The sequence below is a fragment of the Xyrauchen texanus genome, chromosome 5 (genome assembly GCF_025860055.1).
Source record: "Xyrauchen texanus isolate HMW12.3.18 chromosome 5, RBS_HiC_50CHRs, whole genome shotgun sequence".
NCBI classification, from domain to species: Eukaryota; Metazoa; Chordata; class Actinopteri; order Cypriniformes; family Catostomidae; genus Xyrauchen; species Xyrauchen texanus.
The window spans coordinates 45,480,105-45,490,695 of NC_068280.1; the positions used below are offsets into that span (position 1 = coordinate 45,480,105).

The following is a 10,591-nucleotide window of genomic DNA, read 5'->3' on the forward strand; positions in this document are numbered from 1 at the left end:
AAAAAAATCTGCATTGTTTATCCTTTTGACCTTTCATAAATAACAAATCACCATGGCAGAACCTTGATTTTGTGGTCAGTGAACCATTTTTGTGTTTATTTTGATGTTTGTTTTGGATCATTGTCCTGCTGGAAGATCCAGCCACGGCCCATTGTAAGTTTTCTGGCAGAGGTGTTTGTTGGTATTTGATAGAGTCTGTGATGCCATGTATCCAAACAAGATGCCCAAGACCTCTGGCAGAAAAACAGCCCCACAACATTAAAGATCCAGCACCCCCATTTAACCGTGGGCATTGGGTACTTCATCTCTGTGCACCAAACCCAAACATCTCCAGTTGATTGGAACATGTTATTTTTTGCCCTGATGGTGGAAATGGGTATTTTCAATGCTTTGGCCATTTTCTTTTAGCCACTTCCCATTTTGTGAAGCACAACAACCTGTTGCCTCACATTACAACTATATTCTTTAGTTTAACCCACTGTGATTGATGATTAAGGGAATTTGGCCTGTGTGTTACCTCATATTTATACCCCTTTGAAACAGGAAGTCATGGCTGAACAATTTCACGTTCCTAGTCACCCAGTTGCACTAAAATAATTTATGAATGGGAATATACACTCACCTAAAGGATTATTAGGAACACCATACTAATACTGTGTTTGACCCCCTTTCGCCTTCAGAACTGCCTTAATTCTACGTGGCATTGATTCAACAAGGTGCTGAAAGCATTCTTTAGAAATGTTGGCCCATATTGATAGGATAGCATCTTGCAGTTGATGGAGATTTGTGGGATGCACATCCAGGGTACTGAGCTCCGTTCCACCACATCCCAAAGATGCTCTATTGGGTTGAGATCTGGTGACTGTGGGGGCCATTTTAGTACAGTGAACTCATTGTCATGTTCAAGATACCAATTTGAAATGATTCGAGCTTTGTGACATGGTGCATTATCCTGCTGGATGTAGCCATCAGAGGATGGGTACATGGTGGCCATAAGGGGATGGACATGGTCAGAAACAATGCTCAGGTAGGCCGTGGCATTTAAACGATGCTCAATTGGCACTAAGGGGCCTAAAGTGTGCCAAGAAAACATCCCCCACACCATTACACCTCCACCACCAGCCTGCACAGTGGTAACAAGGCATGATGGATCCATGTTCTCATTCTGTTTACATCAAATTCTGACTCTACTATCTGAGTGTCTCAACAGAAATCGAGACTCATCAGACCAGGCAACATTTTTCCAGTCTTCAACTGTCCAATTTTGGTGAGCTCTTGCAAATTGTAGCCTCTCTTTCCTATTTGTAGTGGAGATGAGTGGTACCCGGTGGGGTCTTCTGCTGTTGTAGCCCATCTGCCTCAAGTTTGTGCGTGTTGTGGCTTCACAAATGCTTTGCTGCATACCTCGGTTGTAACGAGTGGTTATTTCAGGCAAAGTTGCTCTTCTATCAGCTTGAATCAGTCGGCCCATTCTCCTCTGACCTCTAGCATCAACAAGGCATTTTCGCCCACAGGACTGCCGCATACTGGATGTTTTTCCCTTATCACACCATTTTTTGTAAACCCTAGAAATGGTTGTGCGTGAAAATCCCAGTAACTGAGCAGACTGTGAAATACTCAGACTGGCCCGTCTGGCACCAACAACCATGCCACGCTCAAAATTGCTTAAATCACCTTTCTTTCCCATTCTGACATTCAGTTTGGAGTTCTGGAGATTGTCTTGACCAGGACCACACCCCTAAATGCATTGAAGCAACTGCCATGTGATTGGTTGATTAGATAATTGCATTAATGAGAAATTGAACAGGTGTTCCTAATAATCCTTTAGGTGAGTGTACTTCAGATATATTTTACTCATAATAATTTCTAGGGGTGCCAATAATTGTGGCCAACCTGTTTTGGAGAAAACTATTTATTTCATAATGAGAGATTTCCCCTCTTTCAATTGTTTTTCTTCAAATAAAGGTTTTTGTGAATTTTTTTGAAAGTAAGATCAAAAGGATTAAACGATGAAGATTTTTTTTCACAGCCACCTTTACTCATATTTACCAAGGGTGCCAATATTTTTGGCCACAACTGTATACTTGCACAGAGATAAAAACAATTGTTTATATATGTAATAAAAAATATACATAAATAATAATAAATGTATATAAATAAAATGCAGCAATAATTGAAACTATACTGAGGAAAGAAGCAGAGAGAAGAAAGAAATAAAAAATGTTGCACTTGCGTATACAATCACTACCAACTGGCTGGAAAAGAAAATATTTTTTCTTGTGCTCTTTGTTTATTAGTAAATCAGGGGCGAGGGAAAGGAGCAGCAAGGAGCAAATGCTCAGAAAGGGTTACATACAGTGGATATAAAAAGTCTACACACCCCTGTTAAAATGCCAGGTTTTTGTGATGTAAAAGAATGAGACAAAGATAAATAATGTCAGAACTTTTTCCACTTTTACTGTGACCTGTAATGTCAACAATTCAATTGAAAAACAAACTGAAATCTTTGTGGGGGGGAAATTTAAATTTAAAAACCTCACAATAACCTGGTTGCATAAGTGTGCACACCCTCTTATAACTGGGGATCTGGCTGTGTTCAGAATTAACCAATCACATTCAAACTCATGGTAAATAGAAGTCATTACACACCTGCCATCATTTAAAGTGACTCTGATTAATCACAAATAAAGTTCAGCTGTTCTAGTAGGATTTTCTGACATTTTCTTAGTTGCATCTCAGAGCAAAAGGCATGGTCTGCAGAGCGTTCCAAAGCATCAGAGGGATCTCATTGTTGAAAGATATCAGTCAGGAGAAGGGTACAAAAGAATTTCCAAAGCATTAGTTCTACCATGGAACACAGTGAAGACAGTCATCATCAAGTGGAGAAAATATGGCACAACAGAGACATTACAAAGAACTCGACGTCCCTCCAAAATTGATGAAAAGACGAGAAGAAAACTGGTCAGGGAGGCTTCCAAGAGGCCTACAGCAACATTAAAGGTACTGCAGGAATTCCTGGCAAGTACTGGCTGTGTGCTACATGTGACAACATTCTCCCATTTTCTTCATATGAATGGGCTATTGGGTAGGGTGGCAAGACGGAAGCATTTTCTTACAAATAAAAACATCCAAGCCTGGCTGAAGTCTCCCAAAAGCACGTGGGAAAATGTGTTATGGTCTGATGAAACCAAGGTTGAACTTTTTGGCCATAATTCCAAAAAGTATGTTTGGCACAAAAACCACACTGCACATCACCCAAAGAACACCATACCCACAGTGAAGCATGGTGGTGGCAGCATCATTCTTTGGGGCTGTTTTTCTTCAGCTTGAACTGGGACCTTAGTCAGGGTGGAGGGAATTATGAACAGTTCCAAATACCAGGCAATTTTGGCACAAAACCTTCAGCCGTCCGTTAGAAAGCTGAAGATGAAGAGGAAGTTCACCTTTCAGCACGACAACGACCCAAAGCACACATACAAATCCACAAAAGCATGGCTTCACCAGAAGAAGATTAACGTTTTGGAATGGCCCAGCCAGTGCCCAGACCTGAATCCAATTGAACATCTGTGGGGTGATCTGAAGAGGGCTGTGCACAGGAGATGTCCTCACAATCTGACAGATTTGGAGCGCTTTTGCAAAGAAGAGTGGGCAAATATTGCCACATCAAGATGTGCCATTCTAATAGACTCCTACCCAAAAAGACTGAGTGCTGTAATACAAACAAAAGGTGCTTCAACAAAGTATTAGTTCAAGGGTGTGCACATTTATGCAACCAGGTTATTGTGAGGTGTGTTTATTTTTTTTTGTTTGTTAGTTTTTTTTTCTCACGTTATAGGTCACATTAAAGGTGGAAAAAGTTCTGTCATGATTTATCTTTGTCTCATTCTTTTACATCACAAGAACTTGGCATTTTAACAGGGGTGTGTAGACTTTTTATATCCACTGTATATTAAAAATGTTGGTATTTCGTTTTTTAAAGCATGATGGAAAGGATTGCCAGATATTATATAAATGTTCTGCATTGCCAAGCATCATGAATCAAATTTTTTCAAATTGAATAAACTGCAACAGGTCATGCATCCAGTGAGAGAAGTTAGATGGGAAAGGCTTTTTCCATTTTATTAGTATAAGGCTTTTAGCAATTATCAAGCAAAAGGCTAGAGCATTTGATTGTAAAAATGACAGAGATGCATGTTTGGGATTAAGTCCAAGTAATGCCACTAGGGGGCATGGTTCAATGTAGAGAAAAATGTCAGAAATTGACTTGAAAATGTATGTCTAGAAAGAGGTCAATGCTGGGCAAAGCCAAAGAGTTGGTGGAGCTTGTCGACATCTGTCGCAAGTAGGAACAAGTTCTGGGCTGATTTTAATCAATTCAGTCTTTGTCCAATAAATTCTGTGTAATAACTTAAACTGCATTAGTGAGTGAAGGGCACTAATAGAGAAGGTATGTATACAACAAGAGACCCTTGACATTCCTCATCTGTAAAAACATGGTTAAATCTGATTCCCACTTCTGCTTTATTTTAGAAAGTGGTGCAAAGTCTGATATAAATGAGTTTAAGTTTTTTGTGCGCAGTAAATGAAAAGATTGTTTTGAAAAAATTGGAGACATCACCTTTAATAGGAACTTTTGTTTCCAAAACTTGATCAATCTCTTGCTTAGAAGGTGCCTGAGAAAAGTGACTAAATGTTTATCTATAAATTCATAAGCCTGGAGATGTAGGAAGGCAAAATATTTCTGATAGATATGAAAAAGTTACAATCGTGTACTATCATGAAAAAAAACTCATAAATATTTACAATGCCACTTCTTAACAATAACGCAAAAGCTCCATTTGCAATGGAGGGCAATAAGGAGGGATTTTTATATATAGGAGACAGGCCCAACATTGCCTGAAAACCAAAATGTTTTCTGAATTGTATCCAAATGTTTAGACTATGTAATACTAAAGGGTTGGAAGAATAATAAGGTTTCATTGGTAATGAAGAGCATAACAAAGCATGAAAGAGAATTACATAAGAGGAGAAGAATATAAGAGTTTGACACAGGACCCAAATTTATCACCAAACCCACATTTTCTTAATGTGTACAATAAGTAATCCCACTCAATCCCACTCAATGCTGCATCAAGGGAGACCAGGGCCTCTGGCACAGATGAGGTGTAAATTATGTTCATCAGCCTTCTAAGGTTGAAAAAAAAAATTTTTTTTATAAAGCCAGTTTGGTCTGGTTGAATGATGTCTTGTATAACTGTTTCTAACCTTAAAGAAATAACTTTAGTCAGGATTTTCACATCTACATAAAGGAGGGAAATCGGACGGTAAGACCCACCATCTAAGGGATTTTTATCATTTTTTTAAAAGATAGACACCTGACTCAAAGAAGGTGAGAAACTACCATTATTTAGGGATTCTTTAAAAACTGAAAGAAGCAGTAAACTTTTATCTTTTTTTTTTTAACTCCACGGGAAACCCATCTGGTGCCTGGGATTTAAGATGAGAACACTATAAAAGAAAATGTTCAAATAAAAGGTAGCTGAAGGTGCACCAAATAAACAAACAAAAATATAGATAACCCCGATTCCCCACATATGTCCAGTACAGTCAGGTACTGAAGAAGCAAGCTAACTAGCTCTTGCCTCTTTGACTACCCTTTCGGCAGCACTCTGTGAACAGGAGTACAATACAGAATTTAACTTATCAGCAGTGTACGATGCATGACATCAATATTTAAAGTCTCACTCGACCTTTATGAAACAGGAACAAGTATTACAAACTTCTAAAGTGTTCAGTTTTGAATGCAGGCTGCCTCCTTATTCACGAGACTGTCTTTAAGTGCGCTTACTCAAGAGGGGTTGCAGGCACATTCCAAATATATTTTAGATTTAGTTCATATATATCCATCGAACCTTGCTCGTTGCAGACTTAATGGCAGGAGTGGAAAAAATCCATCGCTGCCTGCCGAGTTTGGAAAATATGACATTGCCCCTGGAAATCGATGCAGAGTCTGGCAGGATGCAACATTCCATAGGTGATGCCTGCGTTACGGAGTGAAGCTTTCACGTCCTTGAACTCAGCACGGCACCTCACCACCTCAGCAGTCATGTCTGGGAAAATGTGGACAATCACGCGCCTCTGAACTCCAAAAAGCCCCAATCGCAACTTAAGTTTCAGTACAAGTTCTTGGCTTGGTAATGGTGTAGTCGGACCAGCATATGTTTAAGACAAGTGTTTGGTTGAGGTTTTCGATCAACACAATGTGCCCAATCAATCTCCAAAGGTCTCTTAAAGGCACTTTCCCCAAATAATTCAGTAAAGAATGAGGTAATGAAAGGAACCAGACTTTGGTTCTCCAATCCCTCTGGTATTCCAAAGATCCTCAGATTTTGCCTCCGATAGCATTTCTCCATGTCGTCCAGCTTGAGTTTTAAGTTGCTGTTCTCTGCTTGAAATGCTGTGTACGGCATCTCAACCGCGGTCAATCAGCCATCTGAGTCGTTATGTGCCGTTTCAATGTCCCAAATCTTTTGGGCTTGCAATGAAAGTGTCGTTTGCAGTGCAAACATGGCAGAGCAAAGCTCAGACAGAAATTCAGTTCGCAATTTTGAAACATCTGAGCGAATGGTGAAAGAGATTAAGTCCTTCAAAGAAGCTGGTGTTAACTCATCCTCCACCTAGACTGGAGCATTAGCTGCATGCTCTTTCCCTTTGTCAGTCAGCATTTCCAAAATGTTTCACCCTGATTTTGCTGGTTTTGGCATATTCCCTTTTAGATGCACAATCAAGTCAATTACTTGATTTATATATTACAGAAATTGTAAAAACTGCTGAAAATAGAGATACATATTTATGGAGCAGCTTCCACCTATGTCTAGTCACCACAAGGCATACTTCCGAGTCCACTTAAAACAAACATTTTTAACCACTCCACAGATTTCATATTAGCTAACTATAGTTTTGTGCATGACACAAGTAATTTTTCGAACATTTGTGTACAGACAGACTATTTCACTTTTAATTTTCTATCACAATTCCCGTGGGTCAGAACTTGACATACAATAAAGCCTCTTTTCCATCATCGGGCTGAACTGTTCTTGTTGCGAAGCCATTCTATTCTGTGCCGATCCGAGCCAGCCTCCATGGTTATGGATTTTTTTTCCACTGTGGTGCTGAAAACAGACTTCGAATGTACACAAGAAATTCGACAGTCTTTACCTTGGTAACTGTTAGGAATATATTAGATCTGCATGACACAAGTAAATTTTCGAACATTTGTGTACAGACAGACTTCGCGAAGGAAGTAGAAGGAACCACAACACAAACAGTGTCTATATTCAATCTACTCAACGTTTATTACAGCAAGCATGTTATTTATATTCTTCATGAGACAAAGAACAGCCAGAGGAGGTGAAAATGGGTACACCGGAGTGATAAAGGAACATGACCATATACAGATGTCCCAGATGGTTTACTACTAATAGAGCTGATCCATTCAACTCACGAAAATAAGTATGCTCCTCGAAATATGGAACATCAAAAAGAGGAATTTAGAGAAGAGGAACAAACCGAAATAATTGTCAGCCATGCACACCCTGAGGCGTGTGGCAAGCCTCTGGGGTCAACTAAACACACATACATACAGAGCAAAAAACACAAAGCAGAACATCATGTATAATTTCATATTTTCTCATTTCTCACAATATTCTCACAGTAACGCTTTTAAGGACCGTGTAAGAAGTGTTTACTTTGCCTAAATAGTGCGCTTGGCCAGCTACAGAGAAAAAACCGTCTAACCTTTGCAACAGACAAGTGACTATTCATGAGTCATGACGTCACAACAGGCATTCCACCAGCACAGTTGAGCACGGTTGTCTAACCATGCTAAGAATTCCGGGATGAGAACGGTTTCTAATCATGCCCAGGTGGAAAAGCTACCGTAACCAATCCTCACCGTGCTCTGAACCATTCGGCCCGATGGTGGAAAAGAGACTTATGTTAACTGTGCCCTTAAGCAGCTTGTAAAATTCCAGAAAATTATGTAAAGCCTTTAGGCAATTAGCCAATTATCTTCTGATAGGTAAATTTGAGTCAGTTGGGGGTGTACCGGTGAATGTATTTTAAGGCCTACATTCAAACTTGGTGCCTCTTTGCTTGACATCATGGGAAAATCAAAAGAAATCCGCCAAGATCTCTCAAAGTCTGGTTCATCCTTGGGAGCAATTTCCAAATGCCTGAAGGTACCATGTTCATCTGTAAAAATAATAGTACGCAAGTATAAACACCATGGGACAATGCAGCCATCATACCACTCTGCAAATCAATTCCAGAACAACTGAAAATTTCCTTGTGAAGATGCTGGTGGAAACAGATAGACAAGTATCTATATCCACAGTAAAATGAGTCCTATATCAACAATCTGAAAGGCTGCTCCGCAAGAAAGAAGCCACTGCTCCAAAACTGCTATAAAAAAGCCAGAATACAGTTTCCAAGTGCACACTGGTACAAAGATCTTACTTTTTGAAGAAATGTCCTCTGGTCTGATGAAACAAATATGTAATTGTTTGGTCAATATGACCACCATTATGTTTGGAGGAAAAAGAATGAGCCTTGCAAGCCAAAGAAACCATCCCAACCATGAAGCATAGGGGTGCTTTGCTGCAGGATGGACTGGTGCACTTCACAAAATAGATGGCATCATGAGGAAGGAAAATCATGTGGATATATTGAAGCAATATCTCAAGACATCAGCCGGGAAGTTAAAGCTTGGTCGCAAATGGGTCTTTCAAATGAACAATGACATGACCCCAAGCATACCCCCACATATATGGCAAAAAGGACAACAAATTCAAGGTATTGGAGTGGCCATCACAAAGCCCTTACCTAAATCTGATAGAACATTTGTGGGTAGAACTGAAAAAGCATGTGCAAGCAAAGAGGCCTACAAACCTGACTCCAGTTATACCATTTCTGTCTGGTGGAATGGGCCAAACTTCCAGCAACTTATTGTGAGAAGCTTGTAGAAGGCCACCCAAAATATTTGACCCAAGTTAAACAATTTAAAGGCAATGCTACCAAATACTAACAAAGTGTTTATAAACGTCTGACCCACTGGGAATGTGATGAAAAAAATCAAAGCTTAAATAGATCATTCTCTCTACTATTATTCTGATATTTCACATTCTTAAAATAAATGAGGGATCCTAAGTGACCTAATACAGGGAATGTTTTCTATGATTAAATGTCAGGAATTGTGAGTTTAAATGTATTTGGCTGAGGTGTATGTCAACTGCTGACTGCAACTGTATGTACTGATTACCATTGTCCAATGTCTGCCAAAAGTTTTGAGTAGTCCAAACATCATATGCAGCCCGAAACTGAACTTTTGATAGGAAATTTGGATTGAATGCACTTGGCTATAGAATGCTCCCTGACTTAACATCCAGTTTGCTGTCTGTCTGCACTGGTCTCAGAACAGTTCAAATTCACCTTATTTTCATCCTAACTCCATATAAAGCCCCTGAAAGCAAATTATTCTTAAATTCAAATTAGTAAACATTGTGTTTTGCAATAAATCTCTAAAATTAAATCAAACCGGGTTCAATGTAAAAACTTAATTAGGTTTCTATCCAGATGTACTTTTTTCCCCAAAGACAAACAAGCTGTGGTTGGCACCATGTTACATGGATTTTGAGTTTAACCCTTAACTGATAGCCCTCCTGATAGGGTCTCCTGAACTGAGATCAGTCGGTTTAATTAATATGCATATGTTTATAAATTCAAACCATGTATACAAGGGGTGGGCAAGAGTACTCTGAAGAGACCACAATGATCCATCATGACAATTCAATAAGTGTGTGACTTTTAACAACTTTTTCAACTTATAAAATATGATGTTGTAATTTTGAGTTTGACCCGATTGTTTTTAACTAACCCGTGTCAGTATTGCACTATATGTCGGAGCACTATCCACAAGGCTACGGTTCCAATGAGGTTTGTTTTTAAAAGATTAACCATTTTTAATTTGACACTTATAATCCGCTCTCATGCCACAAAATGGTAAAATTAAATGGCGAGACACAATCCAATGGCAAGAAATGTTCCTTTGACAAACATTGATGAACCATTTAAAAAAAATTGTGCAGATGGAACTTGTCCATCATTCATATGTTTCTCAAGTACTTGAGCAGTCAAACTGACCAAAATGCCCATCTCTAGTGTTTTTCAGATGAGCTTTTTAAGTGAGATTTGTTTGTTTGAGTGCATCATACACTTCATTATTAACAATGAATGGGTTGATTTAACATTGCATTTGTAATTTTTAGTTTTTAAGCACTACAATCTGTTAAAATGTAATTTCAATCAGTAAGGATAACAACATTCTCTTCCTCCTGCAGGTGGCCAGTCTTACTAAAGAAAAACGACAAATCCTGCATGAAATTCAACGCTTAAGCCTTGTACCCACATACTGAACAAGGGAATGTTCACTGTATTTCATTTCATGGATTAAGTTTGGACCAAGTGAATATATTGTCCATCGTTATCTGCTGGGGGAATTTTTGGTAAGATATTATGGCACCCTAAGAAAGCC

At 39.0% G+C, this 10,591-nt stretch overlaps 1 protein-coding gene across 1 annotated transcript in view; it reads left to right on the forward strand.

Annotated features, from left to right (window-relative positions):
- Positions 1 to 10,522, forward strand: part of zgc:112980 (uncharacterized protein LOC503706 homolog) — a 38,533-nt gene extending 28,011 nt beyond the window's left edge. Inside the window, exon 21 of the mRNA XM_052127045.1 lies at positions 10,398 to 10,522. Within this exon, the coding sequence (XP_051983005.1) occupies positions 10,398 to 10,472 (75 nt within the window). The 3' untranslated portion in view covers positions 10,473 to 10,522. The remainder of the gene's footprint in view (positions 1 to 10,397) is intronic.
- Positions 10,523 to 10,591: the final 69 nt, after the last annotated feature.